At 35.3% G+C, this 19,250-nt stretch overlaps 1 protein-coding gene across 4 annotated transcripts; it reads right to left on the reverse strand.

The window, feature by feature from the left end:
- Nucleotides 1-1,375: 1,375 nt before the first annotated feature.
- Nucleotides 1,376-18,957, reverse strand: LOC127881834 (methionine-R-sulfoxide reductase B3, mitochondrial-like). Of its 4 annotated transcripts, none has more exons than XR_008050307.1 (6): nt 18,853-18,957; nt 14,233-14,337; nt 13,720-13,828; nt 10,536-10,708; nt 4,489-7,606; nt 1,376-4,342 (listed from the first exon to the last, which is right to left on the reverse strand). XR_008050307.1 is itself a non-coding variant. In XM_052429975.1 (5 exons), exons 2-5 carry the CDS (start codon nt 14,324-14,326, stop codon nt 7,467-7,469), a joined length of 516 nt encoding a protein of 171 aa, XP_052285935.1. In that variant the 5' UTR covers nt 14,327-14,337; nt 18,853-18,957; the 3' UTR covers nt 1,376-7,466. The 4 variants fall into 4 exon arrangements, 2 of the variants coding, with proteins under 2 accessions (XP_052285935.1, XP_052285934.1); XR_008050308.1 differs by having other exon boundaries at nt 1,376-4,070; nt 4,217-7,606; XM_052429975.1 differs by having other exon boundaries at nt 1,376-7,606.
- Nucleotides 18,958-19,250: the final 293 nt, after the last annotated feature.

Consider the following 19,250-nt stretch of genomic DNA (forward strand, 5'->3'; position numbering starts at 1 on the left):
TGTTATGTGCACAAATAAAATTATTATTACAAAGCTAGTCATTTCCAACTGTACAGTATTGCTTTTTCTCAATATTTTGTATCGACGAAAAGCTGATGAAATATCTTCGCGAAATTTTGCGCGGCGATTTTTAAGAAAAGCCTTGGAGACAAAATGTAGCTGTAAAAATGTAGCTGTCCAAATGTAGCTGTCCATAGATTTTCGTCTTACTTATCATAATTCTTCCATTTTCAGCTGACCCCCACTTGCATTGATCGTGATTTTAATCATAACAAACGATTATTAGTCAGTATTTACAATGCCTGAAAAAACCCACGTAATATCATGGGACTGACACTCGTAGTCACGTGGCGATTGTCTGTGACGAAAAATACTTTTGAAAAATAAATATATTTTATTACCGTTCGTATTTTGTTTAAATGATTACGGGACAGATAAATGGATGACTTGACAAAACAACTTCTAACGATGTGAACTTTGTAGTCGGAAGTTGATTGTTGTGGCGAAACACTATTTTGTTGCAAAAACAAATTCTAATATTACCAAAACAAAGTCTAAGATAATTGATTGTACACGTGCCGATTCAAATTATATGAATTGTCGAGGTATTAAGTTGCCGGACAACGTTTTTCTCTAATATGACACGTGGATTATATTATCTTGTTAAGGCGAAGGTTATAATCCTTTAGAATAAAGACCTTAAGTTTATTCTGACAATACAATCATTTTTGTTGTGTGTAATACTTTTTAATGTTTATAATACCATCACATGGGGTGGAAATATAATAGCTGGAGAAGCATTGCCACTTGGTTACCGGTACAGTGCGTTACCAGCAGATATAATTTCAAGCAACTAAATTTAAGTATTTTTTTTATAGAACAGATTGAGCGGTTTTAAATTCTTAATTAACGACGACATTTTGACAGTGTTTTATTTCCGGTAAAATAAGTTAATTAACTTTCTACCATAGATAAGAACCACCTAGGCGTTTTCATTATTAATAATTTCGTAAGCAATCTAGACATGATGCATCGTGTTTTAAGTCGCTTGTTGTAATGTTTGTACTTTATGTACATTACGTTTTATTTAATTGCATTCCTGCAAACATCGGTCGCAGCGCAGAGTCCTTTCATTGCAATGGTGGAGAAAAGACAATCGGTAACCATTCGGCAAATTCATGTCGCAGCCAACATTCCATCCATTACGATAACATACACATATCTGTCATTCCAATGAGTACACAAAAGTGTGTATGCATGTGCAAACGGCCGGTCTACTGCAGCGCTTAATACCTCCTTGTGTGTGGGTGCTTAACGTGAGCCTCTGTCGATGTAAAGTGTGTCTGTGTTAAATCAAACGAAAGTTCCAAAACTATTCATTTAAATTTTTATTGCATTGTCCTATATGTTTCATTAAAATACTACACTTAAAAGATCGCATGCAAATATATTTAACAAATAAATACATTTCATAAAAGTTATCCAACTAAATATTGCAAACACGTTACATCAATGATTATGTTATCTGCAACATTATGAGCATGAAAGAATTACATGGCCCACCTTAATTACTGACGTAACGTATATACCGGGTTCGTAGGCCATTGTGAAGGAATAGAAAAGCGGAAAACTAATAACTAAGAATCATATCCCGAATCCTACCTTATGCTACAGGGCGGGAGTTTACACATATTTTATAGCAAGTTACACGCACGTTCACTAATATGCTTTTGATACACTCATCCTAAATATGAACATAAATTAAGAATTGATAATGTAATTACCGATTACAACGCTTTCCGTCTTGTAAATAATAATTGCAATCGTGGATGTGCTTTTGAAATAAATGCCTAGCAACATAGTAAAACTGTTTAAAGAGATCGGCTGGTTCAATCTTGTGTGTGTTTTTTTTTCAGCAAAAAAACAACGAACAGTCAATGTAAAATATAGGCGGCGATATTTCAATGATAATCAAGGGAGACCAGCCAAACATTTGTATGCATATTCATGGCAACGAGTTAATTATTTTTGAACGATATGGAAGATCAAATATCTAACGTTTGACAAAAGGGTGTTTCCAACTAAAATCTAAGGCCTTCATTATATACATGTGCAATGTACATGTGAAAAAACTAAAGAATGAAACAGTTTCGGTCACACACAAAATATAGCATTTAGCAAATTCCACCAAGAGAAGCAAAGACAAACGTTCAAAATAGTTTGAGTGGTCTTAGCGGCACAAATTATTTCAATGAAAAAAAGTATTTCATAATGCATCTTTACTATTTCATAATCAACATTTTAGAAAAGCTTTATAATAATGATTTGCAAAAATAAGCATGTTCACTCCAATAAAATAACAAGTATAAATGATCTATAGTAGTAAGTTCTTAACACCAGAAAAATTATCACAAAATAAATGTTTGAAATAAATAATTTATATAAAATAACTCCACATAAATGGTTTAATACAGATATATTTCAAGTGATTTCCAGCGAAAGCACAATCCATATCATCATGAAACATGGGCAAACATAATAAACAATATAAGCAAATGTAAATCTAAAATTTAATATCAGAAAATACACAACGGTAAAGTTTCCAAATATAAAAAATGCATACAATGACTTCAACAGAAAAGATCGTTTAACCATGTATATTGTATAAGTAGATATATCTTAACAGTTTTCATTACTTCACTTATCAGGAGACAGGCAGGAAGCAATGGCACAACAATTCAGAGAGTTCAACACTTACAAAAAAGGTTTTGAAAGGACTAGTCCATTTTAGAATTTTCATCATTTATTTAAATGACCTTTTTGATGGGCAAATTTATTTAAATAGTAAAAAAAATAAAATAAACTAGAGCTTTGTCACAGACCTGACGAATACATCCACATGCCGCATTGACACAGAATATTTTGCATGTTGTCTTCACAAAAAACAAAGGACACCATGCTTAATGTTTAAAACGCACTAAGTGACCCCATGACCTAGTTATTGACCCGGCATGGCCTATGTTCGAACTTGACCTACACATCATCTAGATACAACTTCTGACCAAGTTTGGTGAAGCTCTGATGAAAACTACTTGAATTAGAGAGCGGACACCATGCTCAATGTTTAAAACGCACTAAGTGACCCCGTGACCTCATTTTTTACCCGGCATGACCCATATTCGAACTTTACCTAGACATCATCTAGATACAACATCTGACCAAGTTTGGTGAAGATCGGATGAAAACAACTTGAATTAGAGAGCACACACTTAATACGGACAGACCGACAGACAAGCTCACTCCTATATACCCCCTAAACTTCGTTTGTGGGGGTATAATAATTCCATGGTAACATAGGTGTAAGTTTCAATAAAAAGCATTTATCTTTCACACTCAACTACCATCATGGGCGCCACCTCTTTTATGCCATGCATTAATAAATTAGCCAATGCTGGATGTTTTGAAACATAACAATAGCATGATACATGTATATGAATCATCAAATGACTTACATTTTACAAAATTTCCATTTTCAAAATCAAAATGTAAACATTATAACTCAAACATATTTTAGTTGCATGATAATCACTATCTGACAACCACAGAATTGTCTGTACTATACAACATCAGTATGTTAAAGGAATATTGGTGGGGGAGGGGGAATATTTTCATTATCATGTCACCATTTTATACTTATATTCAGACCTGTGTAGCAAAACTGATTACACTTTTGTAAGGTCTTGCACAATCAACAAACAGAAATATTAAAACTTCTTCACCAGAATGGTAACAATAAAAAAGCCGTTAATTGACAAAAGATAAAATGTGAGACAAAATCTTCAACAAAAAACATAATGAGGTTCACAAATGCAGAATTTCAATCAAAATTCATAAAAAGAAAAAGAAAAGAAAAAGAATTTCCATAGAAGAATTTGGATGTATAAAAAACAAAATGCCGTTTCTAAATACATGAACAATCTAAAACAAGATGTGTTTGTGAAACACAATGTCCCCCTATATGATGTTTGACCTTGTAGGATGACCTTGACCTTGTGAAGGATTACCTTGACCTTGACCTTTCACCACTCAAAATGTGCAGCTCCATGAGATACACATGCATGCCAAATATCAAGTTGCTATCTTCAATATTGCAAAAGTATTCATAAAATAAGCGGTTTGGGCCACATATATTTGACCTCTGACCTTGAAGGATGACCTTGACCTTTCACCACTCAAAATGTGCAGCTCCATGAGATGCACATGCATGCCAAATATCAAGTTGCTATCTTCAATATTGCAAAAGTATTCATAAAATAAGCGATTTGGGCCACATATATTTGACCTCTGACCTTGAAGGATGACCTTGACCTTTCACCACTCAAAATGTGCAGCTCCATGAGATACACATGCATGCCAAATATCAAGTTGCTATCTTAAATATTTAAAAAGTATTCATAAAATGAGTGATTTTGGCCACATATATTTGACCTCTGACCTTGAAGGATGACCTTGACCTTTCACCACTCAAAATGTGCAGCTCCATGAGATACACATGCATGCCAAATATGAAGTTGCTATCTTCAATATAGCAAAAGTTATTGCAAAATGTTAAAGTTGGCGCAAACAGACAGACCAACAGACAGACCAACAGACAGACCAACAGACAGGGCAAAAATAATATGTCCCCCACTACTATAGTGGGGGACATAAAAAAGACGATAGCAAATAGAATAAAAATGTGCAAAACAGCAAGGAAATGTTTCGCATTGTGCATTTTTCACATATTGATATGGGCTTGTAAGATTTAAAGAGATATGCAAAGTGTACCAATGAAATGGATCATCTAAAAAGTCATGGTTTTGGTTGAACTGGGTGTACTGTTACAAGACAACATTTTAAACACTAAAATGTATATCTGCCAAAACATGCAAGAATAATATGAAAAATTGAACAATTAACAAGGGGGCCCTAAAGCCCCGACCCGAGTTTAAGGTACACCAATTGTCAAAGACTTAATCTGTTGAACAAGTCTGTCACTGCACTTCACCCATACAAAAACACGGCCCTAATAGTGTCAAGATTCTGACCCTGTTCTATAAAGACAGTCTTTTAACTAACCACAAGTCCAACTGCCACTCTAGGTGAAAAAGAAAAGTAATTCGGGATAAAAGAAATTAAGTCATTTTTATAATCGGGTATGAGAAATTTCACCTGCGATTACAATTAGATACTGATTCCGGCTATTGAATAATGACCATTATCAGGATGCAGGATCACGTGACTTTGTGGGGTTTTCTCTATTAAACATTATTGGATGTAACACATCAGTAAGTGCTGCTTTGTTCCAAATAACTTTTTAAAACAATTTTTCTGAAGAATTTCAACTAGTGCATAAAAGACAGACTTTTGTGCTGCTTGTGGCAATGTGAAATACATCAGAATTACTTTATTTAATAAGCCTGTGTTTTTGTTCAAAAAGTCCATGTATTCTGGACGACTATGCGCTACACAAGGTGAAATTCTGTCACCGATGTCAGACGTATTCAAGAATTCTTATACATGTACCTTTAGATATTGGCACAAACTGCAAGAAAACCTGTCTTTTATGCACACAAGATTTTTGCAAATGTATTTCAATAACTTGAGATATTTGCAAAAATAAAGTTCTTAACGGTGTGTTTCCATTCTGTCTAGCCCGTGTGTAACTCCCTAAAAACCCAGTGAATTCTGCACCCTGATTATTGTTAAACTGAGTGGTTAAATGGTTTCCATCTGCAAACCAGTTTTTGGATTCATGTTAACAAGATTTGAACTCCGCCTTTATATTTTTAAGGTTATCATTCGGACCAAGTTTCATCAATATTTATAAATAAATGTGTCTTCTAGAGTGCCAACAAGATAAGTCTATGATTTCTTATTTTGGGATTCACATGACCAAGAATCAGACTTGATATTGTCAAGAAACATTCTGACCAAGGTTTATCATGACCATTCTGACCAAGGTCCATCATGACCAAGAGTAAGAATATTGGCCTCTTGAGTGTTAAGAGGTAAAAGTTGACCACCTCATCACACACAACACCAGACATAGATTGAACCCATTTATGCCTAGCGTCTAGAAAAAGGGCCTCGGCAAAAAGCGTAGACCCAGATAAGACGACGCATGATGCGGCGTCTCATCAGGGTCTGCGCTGTTTGCTTAAAGGAATTTCTGTAAGAAATATTCTAAATAGAGAAATAAGTATACTAAACATCCCTAATTTTGAAAATAAATTGATCCAATTTAGAAGGATGTGAGAGTCCATTAGGCATAAATGGGTTAATATAAAATGCTTGCCTTGAGGACTTCATGTTTGATAAGAACTAAAACCAAACCGAAAAAAGGTGGTTTCATGATACTTTCTCATAAAGTTATTCTTAAATATTAAAATGAATCTCACCAAGGTCATAAATGTTACAGAAAAACAGGCAAAAAACAAAGACAGTGTTAAATAATTTTAATCATTTCATTGAAAAGATTATTACTGTATGAGGTGTGTTATCTGAAAATAAAACTTCATGCTTGTGCATAACCAAGGAAGTCTCTTCTTAGAACTATAACAAGATGCATTCAGCAATAGTCATTATGATTCATAATGTATTGAGATGATACAAGGCGGAAATAATTACACACAGTTTTTCCAGGACCCAATGCATATAATAAACACAGTGAAATAACACAGGGGATTGTAAATCAGTAAATACGATATTAGTCATTAACTGAATCAATAACAAGAATAAAACTCAAAATTCACATCAGAAAATGAAATGGGTTTCCTGACATTTGTAAATTATACCATGAGAATCAGCCTGTGTGTAAGTAAGTTAATAATGTCAATTACAGGTAAGAACATCCAACAACAAAATGTAAATTAATATCAAACGGAACAACAAAACTAACAATTAACAAAGAACAAAACAAAACATTGGCGTGAAATATGATGCCCAGGGACATTATGCTTTTTTTTCAATAATAAACAAAAACAAAAAACAGATTTGAGTAACACAGAAACCTGAACAATAAAAACACAAAAAAATCCCCAAAATAATAATGTTTATAAAATAATGAGCATTGTTTTATTTTCGTAAGTTAACTGAATTTGATACAAATGTACTATGATTAAAATAAATGCAAAATATTGTTAAATATCATTTCAATAACATTCTTAATATAAAACATTACAGGTATAGAATATCATAACAATAAAGAAGAAATTATTCAAACACATTTGTTCAATGCATAAAACGACATGGTTGAAATTGAACTTAAAAAAAATCAAGAGCTTCTACAATAAATTATTATACACATCAAAACACACTTAACAAAGAGACAATTATCATAAGTACTACATTACATAAATATGGCAAACATGCTTTAATATAGGCAACTAGTGAAATGTTGGAGCCCAAAACCAGAAAAAAGAAGGTCATACTGTAGTCTCTTTTTTGAACTTGAGAGCGGCTGAATTGACACAGAACCTGACGCCCGTTGGTTTGGGCCCGTCATCAAACACGTGCCCCAGATGAGCCTTGCAGTCGGCACATTTCACTTCAACACGCTTAGCACCTGTAAATCATGGCCAAGGTTAACCCATTTATGCCTAGTGGACTCTCCCATCCTTCTAAATTGGATCAATTTATTTCCAAAATAAGAGATATCTAGTATATTTACATCTATATTAAGAATATTTCTTACAGAAATTCCTTTAAGCAAACAGCGCAGACCTAGATGAGGCGTCTAATCATGCAACGTCTCATCTGGGTCCATGCTGTTTGCCAAGGCCTTTTTTCTAGACACCAGGCATAAATGGGTTAAAGCGAGGTGCAGACTTTTTGCACTAATTTTTTTCTCAAGAAATCCTTTGGGGACATAAAATGTTATCAGATTCCAGAATTCAATGATTCAGAAATTAAGTGAAAGAAAGGCTAAGGAGAAACTTTGTTAAACAAGAGATGTGTTTGTCAGAAACACAATGCCCCCTACTGCGCCGCTTTGAAGCCATATATTTGACCTTTGACCTGAAGGATAGATTTGACCTTTCACCACTCAAAATGTGCAGCTGTATGAGATACACATGCATGCCAAATATCAAGTTGCTATCTTCAAAATTGCAAAAGTAATGGGCAATGTTAAAGTTTTCAGACGGACGGACAAACTGATTGACAGTCTCACGGACAGTTCAACTGCTATATGCCACCCTACCGGGGGCATACAAATACAGAACTAGAGCTTGGTCATATCAGTGACTTAAAGCCTCCACCTCTTGTAACAGCAAATATCTCAAGATGTAGCTTGCTCCACAAAATTATACTTTTTTTATGAGGATGAACCGAGTTGCCTACAGAGTGACTCCAATATGTTTATAAGATATTTTAATTTGATGAAACGATAAGATATACAAAACACCAAAATTGTATGTAGACGCACATGTTGTAAAAGCTGATGTTCTAGGTTGATTGTTTTCAGGTAATAACAGTATAAACACATAAGAAAGGAATCTGGCATTGTTTTGTTTTCGGTTGTTTGTTTTCAAGGTATAATAGTATTTACACATAAGAAACAAGAGATGTGTTTGTCAGAAACACAATGCCCCCTACTGCGCCGCTTTGATACATGTTTTTTTACTTTTGACCTTGAAGGATGACCTTAACCTTGACCTTTCAACACTCAAAATGTGAAGCTCCATGAGATAAACATGCATGCCAAATATCAAGTTGCTATGTGAAGGGACATAGTAGCATTTTTCGAAACCTAAATGTAAAACCTAAATGCAAAGTGTGACGGAAAGACAGACAGATAGATCACTATTTGCCCTCCTCGGGGGCATAAAAAATCTGGCATTGTCATGTTTTTGGTTGTTTGTTTTCAAGGTATAATACAGAGGGGGTAATCACATGATAGTCAAGATGGCAACGACTATGCCGAGACAGTTATTTTTTGCCATATTACATGTATACCCTTTATCATTTTTGTTTAATTTTTAAATGACGCTCACTTTCCAGCCATATCCGTAAAAATAGGCGTTTATTTCGTATTAAAATTCACTTTTAGTTTATAAGTCGAATTCACTGCCCGCAATTTTTTTTAGTGGAACTGTATAAGGTCATCCCACAAAGAAATTCCGCAACTAGTTAAGTCAAGATATAAAGCGAATATTTATACGAAATAAACGCTTGTAACTTTCTTGCTGATATGGCTGTAAAGTGATTGAAAAATTAATACAAGTAATAATGGGTATAAAACGGCAAAATATACCTGCCTTGGCATGGACGTCAACATCTTGACTATCACTTTATTACCCCCTCTGTTATAGTATTTACACATAAGAAAGGATTATGGAATTTTTGTTATGTTTTCAGGGTATAATAGTACTTATTCATTTGAAAGAAATATGGGAATATTCTTATAATTGAAAACAAAAACTTAGATTCAATATAAAATTTTATTCAGTTAGCTTTTTTGACAATTAAAGTTCAGATTTGATTTTTTTCGTCATAAGTTTATTGGCATCGTCAGTTTTCTTAGTGAACGCCAGAGCGGCCGAGTTAATGCAATATCGCAGTCCAGTGGGGGCGGGGCCATCAGTGAACAGGTGCCCCAGGTGAGCCCCACACCTTGAACAGGTGACCTCCACCCTTCTCATCCCTGCCAGATAAATAAGACGAGCCTTCAGTCCCCAGTATTCTAGAGGTAATCACCGATCAAATTTAGCACAAGCCCCCTTGCCCTGCACGGGTTTATTTTGAAATAAAACAGGCTCAGCTTAGATTCTTGTTTCTTTAATGGTGGTTTTGTAACATTTTTGTGCTCAATAAATAATCTATCAGTATGAGCTAGCTTGGTATATTTGCTAATTTTAATGACTGGATAACTGAGATTTTGGGTCACACAATAACTAGGGGTTGTTCAGTTTACTGCAGACAATCAAACAAACCATTTTTTCCTACTGTTTTCTTGTTTTAAAACGTAGAAATCACTGGGTTTGTGTTTTCCTTATCATAGCAGCCATTCAAGATAATGTATTTTGTTCCTAACCAAAACCTAAAAAAGGCCTTCTTGCTCAATGTACAGAAATAAAAAATAAATATTTTATACTCTTGAAAACCCTGTACTCAATGTTATGAAAAACATATATTTATCCAATCTTATGCAACTTTAAAACTAAGAGTAAATACTTCATTTTACTGAGGAAACCTCTGTACACACCTTGAGACATACCATTTGTACCATCTCCAGTCTGATGCTGGTTTAACAGAGACTGTTATGATAAGAGCATTGTACTGGGACAACTGGATATCATGCTTGTCCGTAAAGTCTTATTAGCCTGTGCAGTGCCCACGGGCTTATCAGAGACTAAACCGTCTGCCCAAACTGGATTTTAGTTGAAAAGTTACTTCATTACAAGCAGAAAGTGTTTCCCTGATAAGCCTGTGCTGACTTCACAGGCTAATCTGGGATGACACTTTACACACATGCATTAAGGCGCAGTTGTTACCGTGAGATGTATCGTCAGCGAGCGTGACTGCTTCCTGTGACAGCACGTTAGAGAAGGCAGGCCAGCCGCACTGGGAGTTGTACTTGTCTTCCGAGGTGAATATCCGGTTGCCGCAGACAACACATCGGTACGAGCCCTCCTCATTGTGCTTGTTATACTCCCCACTGAATGCCCTGTGCAAATAAACACTATGCAACTGAACCCTTTACAACTCAACATGCACATTTTGATGACTTTGTAGTCCCTTAGAAAATCAAATTAAACTAAAGACCTTTTTACCTAGATTCAAGTTTAAAAGACTACATTTTCAACCTGAGGTACTTATGAGCAGGTATCAGCACAAAACCTAAACAGACCGAGTAACTCCCAGGATGTTCTGGTTTTATGCTGATTACATAATGCTATTTCCACTTACTCACTTTGCTTCTGAGCGGAAAGGGTTTAAGAGAATACTTGGTAAGTGATAGGTTTATAAATTGATTGAGGCCTAGAAAAACTGATATCCTAAAATCACAAGAAAATGTTTGCTGTGTTAACAAGCTGAAAATACAGCTAAGTCTTTACCATGGAGTGATATTACGTACATGTCAACATCATAATCATAATAGGAGTAGTACTTAGTAATCAATCTTAATAAAACATTTACATGTTGTTTTTTCTAAATTGTTTGTTAAACAGTTCATAGTGATCACTTATGCCAAAAATAAAAAGTTTTGATTTTTCACTGCTTTTTTTGTTGTTAGCCACTTCACATTTTTCCTTGTTTAGCTATTTATAAGTACAGTGCACAATCTTATGCCAGTAACTAACAGGTATTCTACTATAAGTAGAGCTAGGTGGAGAATGGTCATAGAAATAATTTCACAATCAATCACCAGACAAGTAATGACCCCCGCCCTCTACCAACTCAGCTTACTGGCTCCATAAAATTCTGATGTTATTGGAACAGTTTATATTTAAAACAATATCTGTCAATATCTGTCAACAGCTTGTAATTATTATAATTATTATTTAATTGCTGTTTTTAATATATGCAATCAATCTAACATATTACCATCCAACAATTGATGTCTTATGCATTAACATAATGATATGAAGAATAAACAAGAGCACCGCATAACGGGTGCCCCGCTCGGCTGCGAAAGCTTGTCAGAATTATTTTTTTTAGAGGTCTTGACCTTTGACCTAGTGACCCAACAAGAGATGTGTTTGTCAGAAACACAATGCCCCCTACTGCGCCACTTTGAAATAAAATTTCTATTTATCATTTGGCAGGTATAGACATCATCTCCCTTGAAAGCTTTATTACTTCCCTTGGATTTTGTCCAATCCAACTGGGGGGGGGGAGGGAGGAGGAGGTCTGTAGACAGTCAAAAATGACTGAGTCAGACATCACTGACAACCAAGGCCTGTGGTTTATCAAAGAGATCATAGCAAGAGTTCATCATTTATGTATTGACATAAGTCCACTGGTATTTAATGAAAACTAGCATTCACAAATTAGGACAGGTAAAAAATGATAATTATATCAAGAGATGTGTTCGTCAGAAACACAATGCCTCCTATTGCGCAGCTTTGAAATAAAATTGCTATTTATCATTTTGCAGGTATAGAAATCATCTCCCTTTCAAGCTAATTACTTCCCTTGAATTATGTCCGATCCATCCGGGGGGGGGGGGGGGGGGGGGGGGGGGGGGGGGGTCTCACAGTCAATTATGACCATGTCAGACATCACTGACAACCAAGGCCTGTGGTTTAAAAGAGATCATAGCCAGAGTTGTTGATCATGTATCTATGGACATAAGTCCACACATATGTAATGAACATCAAAGAAATTATATCATTAAAAAAAACTTTGACAAATAAATCAGTTGAGTTATAAATAATCAAAATAATAAATCTGTACAGTAACTGTGAAAAGAACTTCAATTCTTGGTAAGGAAATATTTAATATGACATTTATAATTATATAAATTACTTCCCTTGAAAATAATTGTCTCTAACAATTCTCTATTTTTAGTAGCAAATAATTAAAAGCCACTACCGTGACTGTGATTGACCGCTCGAAATGTGCAGCTCCATGAGATACACATGCATGCCAAATATATAAAGTGGCAATATTGAATTATTTTCTCCCTTTTTAAAGCTTATTACTTCCCTTAAATTTGTATTTTTTACCGTAGACCGTAAAGGATGACCTTGACCTTTTACCACAATGTGTTTGTCAGAAACACAATGCCGCCTACTGCGCCGCTTTGATTTATTTAACAAAAATATATACGTGGGCAGGTCAGATAACTAGGTCAGATAACTATGTCCATTTAAAGCTTATAACTACCCTTTACTTTGTTTTTTCGACCCTAGACATTGAAGGATGATGTTCACCTTGAAATTTTACCACTCAAAATGTGCAGTTCCATGAAATACACATGCATGCCAAATATCAAGGTGCTATCTTCAATATTTAAAAAGTTATGGCCAATGTTAAGGTTTTAGCACGACGCCTACGGCAGACGTCGGACGATGAGCTGGCTATGACAATAGCTCGGGTTTTCTCCAAAATCAGCCTCGCTAAAAAACTAAGTATGAATTAAATATATCATTGAATCAGTAATTTACGCAAAAAGAGATCACAATGGACCAAATTCACCAACAAATGTGTAGACTGAAGTCCAAAAGTAAAGAATATTCTTTGATCTTTAATCTCCATGTTGTGTGATACAGTTTAATATAACATGGAAGTCAAAACGTCAGCATGTAACTACACATATCGTAATTAACAAGAGATGTGTTTGTCAGAAACACAAAGCCCCCTTCTGCGCCCCTTTGAAGCCATATATTTGACCTTTGACCTTGAAGGATGACCTTGACCTTTCACCAATCAAAATGTGCAGCTCCATGAGATACACATGCATGCCAAATATTAAGTAGTTATCTCCAATAATGCAAAAGTTATGACCAATGTTTAAGTTTTCAGACAGACTGATGGACAGTTAAAAAACTATATGCCACCCGTCTGGGGCATAAAAACAAAACATACGCAACTAAGTAGACTAGCATGTATAAACATGTATATTTAAAGCTGATTTTTTTCCTTCATCCATGTCTACTCTTTATTCTTAATACTAAGAATACTGGCCGAGATTAACTAGCTATAAAGACTGAATCAAGCGAGGAGTCTGACCTCTCTGTGCCCTTCTCCTGTGTGACCTTGTACTGTATAGGTGTCAGTCGCTCGCGCAGTTCATCTTTTGGGAATGACACAGGGCATGTTGCAGTGTCCTTACATGACTCTGAAATTGTATGAGACTGACTCATTTTGCAGTACAAAGTGACTGATCTCAGAAATTCAACTGTTCCTGCATGTGTCTGAACTTGAATGAGATACATATTGTAGTACAAAGTGACTGAACTAAGAAACGTTAACTCAAAGTTCTCAAGCAATAATACAATAGAGTCGTGTTCTGAGAAAACATGGCAGACGACACTTTCCGCTTTTATGACATTTTTCATTTAAATGAAGTCCCTTCTTAGCAAAAATTCAATTTAGGCGGAAAGTGTCGTCCCTGATTAGCCTGTGTGGACTGCACAGGCTAATCTGAGACAACACTTTACGCACATACATTATGCCCAGTTTTCTCAGAACACGACTCAATAATTAAAGTAAATTGACAAATAGAAACACAGTGAGACAGACCTTTGAGTTTCTGTATTTTAGGGGATTCCTCCTTTTTAGATGATATCAGATGCAGAATGTTCATGAAGACATGTAGGTGTATGATCACATGCATGGACAAAACCCCTGAAACGACAAAAAAACACACCCTAATATTAATCTCATTCGAGGCAAACAAGCCAATGCATGTGAGTGAAGTCTGCACATGCTATTCTGGATTTTTTTGTTTAAAGAAAATCTCTTAAAAACATACTCCAGTCTAGGCAGAAAGTATCGTCCCTGATTAGCCAGTATGAAATGCATAGGCTTATCTGAAGCAATACTTTAGGCACATGCATTAAAATAAGCCTACTTTTCCCAGACCCAAGCTTATATGTTAACTATGTAATGAATCCACAGGTGTGTGATTGAGGTGAAGTCCAAGGGGAAGGAAAATTCTGTCGACTAATTTTTACTACACCATTCACATGGATAATGCAATGACAAACCTAAAAACAGACATTTAAACAGGGCTTTCCTTAGACCTCAAATCTCAAGAGTCAAGGACTCTTGGGACCATATTTTCAAGAGTCAAAATCAAACTTCTGAGAGTCCTAATAATAACGCTGGAGAGTCAATGATTTTTTGCAATTTAAGCAAATGACTGAGATATTATATATAAAAAGCAACGAATAAAAAGATATATGTATGTTAACATTTATTTCTTACATTTTACTGTCACTACAACACTATGCATTTAAACACAATATTTCAATGATTAATAAATACAAAACATGTATTCTAATACAACATTAACTTCATGTATACAGCAGAGTAATATGTCATATGTTCTTAACAACATTTCAAAGAGTAATATGTCATATCATGTCTTACACAACATCTCAGAGAGCAATATGTCATATGTCCTACACAACATCTCAAAGTTTACATACAAAATATGTATTCTCATACAACATTTACTTCATGTATACAGCAAAACAATGTGTCATATGTTCTACAAACCAACAATCATTTGAGCAAATAAATAAATCATTCATGCATTTAAAGAGTGATCTCATTGTGTGTCCTAGTAAAGAAAATGTAATAAAACAACACTATGACTACACACACACACACAACTAGCATAAAACCAGCAAACAATCACTTTCTTCTCTTGCAAATGTCCTGAAACCTGCGCAGCACATTCTGGGATGGAAAGTCACTCACTGCGGGACCTTCCTCTATGATCCGGATAAGCTTGGCGACTTTTTCATGGGACATACCTGGTCTTGCTTTAGTTTTTAGTCTGTTCTGCATGGAAAACCCACGCTCACAAGCAACACTGATGAGCGGTGCTGTCAGCAGGTACTTTGCCAGGATGCAAAAGGTTTCTCTGCGACATTTTCCGAATGCACAAGCACAATTACACTTTGCACAATTACACTTTATCCAATAACTTTGTTTGACCGTTTCGCGTGGCAATTAAATTAAGAATGAAATACAAAATGTGAAAAAAAAACACATTTCCGCTAGCTATCACAAAAAAAACAACAACATACGGGTGGTACCTAAACACAATAGCCTATATAAATCAGTAAACTATAAAAGGAAATTATTTCTACATGCCGATAAAGGTGCCTCCGTATTTAATCCCATCAAAAATGCCGACGCCCTTTAATTATTTCATGTGCCATCTTCACTGAAGACGTGCGACAAACACGCCGTTTTCTATGCCTTCTCAAACGGTCAATTATTACGCCTACATGTTTTTTGTAATCAATTAGCTCATGCAAAAATTGTCACTTTGCCACAAGGTCAGTTATATCAGTTCTATAGTTATTTTTAACAACGTGTGCAAAGCGTGTAATTTGACGTTGTAGACAGTACATATGCCAGCATAACTTTCGCGCGTCTTTGGACTGAGCAATCATGAAGTAAAACAGTGATGGGTGCATTCAGCTTTGGAAATACATTCTGACATACTCTGGAAATATCTCAAAATATGCTTTATGTTGTTCTGTGGATATGGATGTTATTATTTTATATTGAATATTATTAAAACTGACGCGGATGAGTCCATTCTGTTTTGGTGGGTTTATAGTTCTTCTTAAATGCATTGAGCTTTTATGAGTACATATGTACAGCTCAGAGGGTCAATAGCTGGGAGTTGGATTATTGCAACTAGGTGGGTTTAATACACGTCTTTTCCGCAAACAGCTCATAACAAACGCTATGATAAATAATGGAAAGTTAATACATCGAACCAGCAGTGTTTTAATTGGTCAATACTAGATTTCTTAATTAACCAAACCCCGCCTACTGGGTGGACTTGTGCTTCGATGATTGGAAAGGACGTTAACGTTTAGCGTGTACTAAATGAGTTACTCCGCCCCAAGCCAATTATCGCCTAGTCTTAACAACTTTTGATCTCGTTGACGCAAGTCGGTATATTCCCCCGGGTCAAATGTGACGCATGACGTAATTTTCTCAAGAGTCAAAAAGGGGTCTTCTGTAATTTTCAAGCGTCAAAACCCGGGAGCTCGGGTCAAAGGAAAGCCCTGTTTAAATGAAAACCTTCTTAAACTTCATAAATAGATTTATTTATGAACACCTTTAAACTTGACATTTATCATATTAATTATTGTGCAAGGTAAACAGCTAGTGATAAACACAATATCAATATATTAAACACGAAAAAACAAAGTTCTGACAAACCATTCAAAGTTACAATCAATAACGTATATAACAATTTAAATATATGGATTTTAAGACATCAAATAAAATAAATATCACAGTTATTTTCAAGCAATGTCTGATTTTTTGGTTACGGTTACGGCAATTAACTGAAATATAATCAAGAGCACCGCATAACGGGTAACGCACGCTAGGCTGCGAGTGCATTTTTGAAGAAATAAAAGCTTGTCAGAAATTTTTTTTTTTTTTTAGAGGTCACAGTGACCTTGACCTTTGACCTAGTGACCCAAATATGGGTGTGGCGTGTAGAACTCATCAAGGTGCAGCTACATATGAAGTTTAAACGTTGTAGGTGGATCGCATTTTGATTTTAGAGCCAATGTTCAAAACCTTGACAAAATGTTAAGGTTTTAACACGACGCAGACGGCGGACACGACACAACGACGAACACAACACGACGAGCTGGCTATGACAATACCTCGGGTTTTCTCCAAAAACAGCCGCACTAAAAATTCAAATATTGTAAACTTTAAAGTCAGGGTTCGACATAAACTTTTTTTACAGCAAGACCGTCGGACCAGTTCCTCTTAAAATGTACTAGCCCGAACCTGATGTCTACTAGACCACAAATGACATAGCAAATAAACACAATTGTGTAATGTAACTGTTTAATCAGGATTTATCAGTAAATAATCAGTGAACACCAGATTTTTTTTATGCATAGAGTAAAACAATAAAATAAAACTTGTTTTTGCTTTTCTCCGTCAAATTCAATCCATGAGAACTGACTCGATTTTCCATCTAGGACGTTTTGGTGTTTCTTCATATTTACGTTTCGTGTTAGTTTCGGCGTCGGAATCTTTTTTATTAACTGATTTGTCGGACGAAAATCCGAACTTTAACAAAGCCATTCTTTAAATTACATTCTCTTGTCTGCTACGCAAAAATGTTTACATTGACGATACCAATTTTGGATAGAAGTCGTTAAATCATGCTCTACAGATTTACGACACTGCAGAAAATAAATAATATTCATGACAACTTGACCAATGGAAACAAGCAATTTCTGCAGGAAGCTCTCCTTTGTGTCTAAAAATAGCGACGAATCATGTGAATGCTCCGCGTTTATTTAAATACACTAGTTTTGTTTTAATGTGAATAACGGATATGAGAGTAATGTTACACATTAAAAATAAAGGTTTTCACAGCAGTTAGTTATAGTTATATGAATCAGTATAGATTTTTTTATGTACGACCAGTCGGACAAGCTAGCCTGCAGTTTTACTAGCCCCGACCACCGATCTTACTAGACAATGTCTGTCTGAGGTGCCTTAGTGTCGAACCCTGAAAGTATGACTTTTACGACATTTAATTACCAAAGATCGATTCATACTGGTAGTGAGAGATGTTTTCTGTCAGATTTGACAAGTAGGTCACGCAGATTGGTTTATTAACAAAAGTCAAAACCCAGAGAACGCTAATGAAATACCGTGAGTTAACCCGACCTGCAAGTTAACCGGGTTGGAGTATACATCCAATACATCAATTGAGATGTAACACTGGCCAGATCATGTAATGAGCATCATTATCCCACTGTTGCTCGAGTCTGTTATTATTTTTTTTGTATGAATTAGCAGACACTACTTCGTAAGTTAAATTATTCCATTAAGTTATGATTCTTCAAATTCATTTTTTTTTGCAATTTTGGAATTAGCTAAAGAAACTTCAGCATACAGTTTATATAGTATTGACATACCTGTCGCGCCAGTCAAAAATCATAAAAAGCGACATTTAAAGTTATGGTAGCCAGAACTATTATGGAATAAAAAGAAAATTACCAAATTAGGATATGTTGAAATACAATATCCGAAATAACAGACTAAATTGGCATTAATTTTACGAGGTCAATAGCAAAAGAAATGTGCTGAATACGTTGACAGAGAGAAACCTGTGGCCACAATACCGACCTTCTTTGGTAGAAATCAAAACAAGTGTTAAAAAAAAACGTATATACGATCGGGTAATTATTTACTTGGGCACCGGTTACATAGAAGTTGCCTGCTAAAAACAACGTTGTCGATATCTACACAAACACACCCAAAGCTTTAACGGATTTTACAAAATCATCGTCAATGAATATATATACATTCACTTTTTTACGTTTAAAACAAATATATACACTTATTGTGATTGTGTCTTAACGTCACTATCCTTCTTTATGTAAAAACTGCGTTTACAACAATTTGCCCAAGTTAAATCAAAGGTCAAAACGCAGGCCCGTAGCCAGGGGTTTGAAAAGGCGGGTGCGAATTATCCCATCAACGATTATTATTGAGCAACGAAGTGGCGAAAGGGGTAGTTGCGG

Source organism: Dreissena polymorpha, chromosome 5 (assembly GCF_020536995.1).
Source record: "Dreissena polymorpha isolate Duluth1 chromosome 5, UMN_Dpol_1.0, whole genome shotgun sequence".
Taxonomy (NCBI): domain Eukaryota; kingdom Metazoa; phylum Mollusca; class Bivalvia; order Myida; family Dreissenidae; genus Dreissena; species Dreissena polymorpha.

Coding starts and splice junctions, on each gene's coding strand:
- LOC127881834 (XM_052429974.1), bottom strand. CDS start 14,326: ATGCATGTGATCATACACCTACATGTCTTCATGAACATTCTGCATCTG. Junction 13,829..14,232: donor TAAAATACAGAAACTCAAAG/GTCTGTCTCACT, acceptor ATACAATTTCAG/AGTCATGTAAGGACACTGCA. Junction 9,686..10,535: donor CGCTGACGATACATCTCACG/GTAACAACTGCG, acceptor TTTATCTGGCAG/GGATGAGAAGGGTGGAGGTC.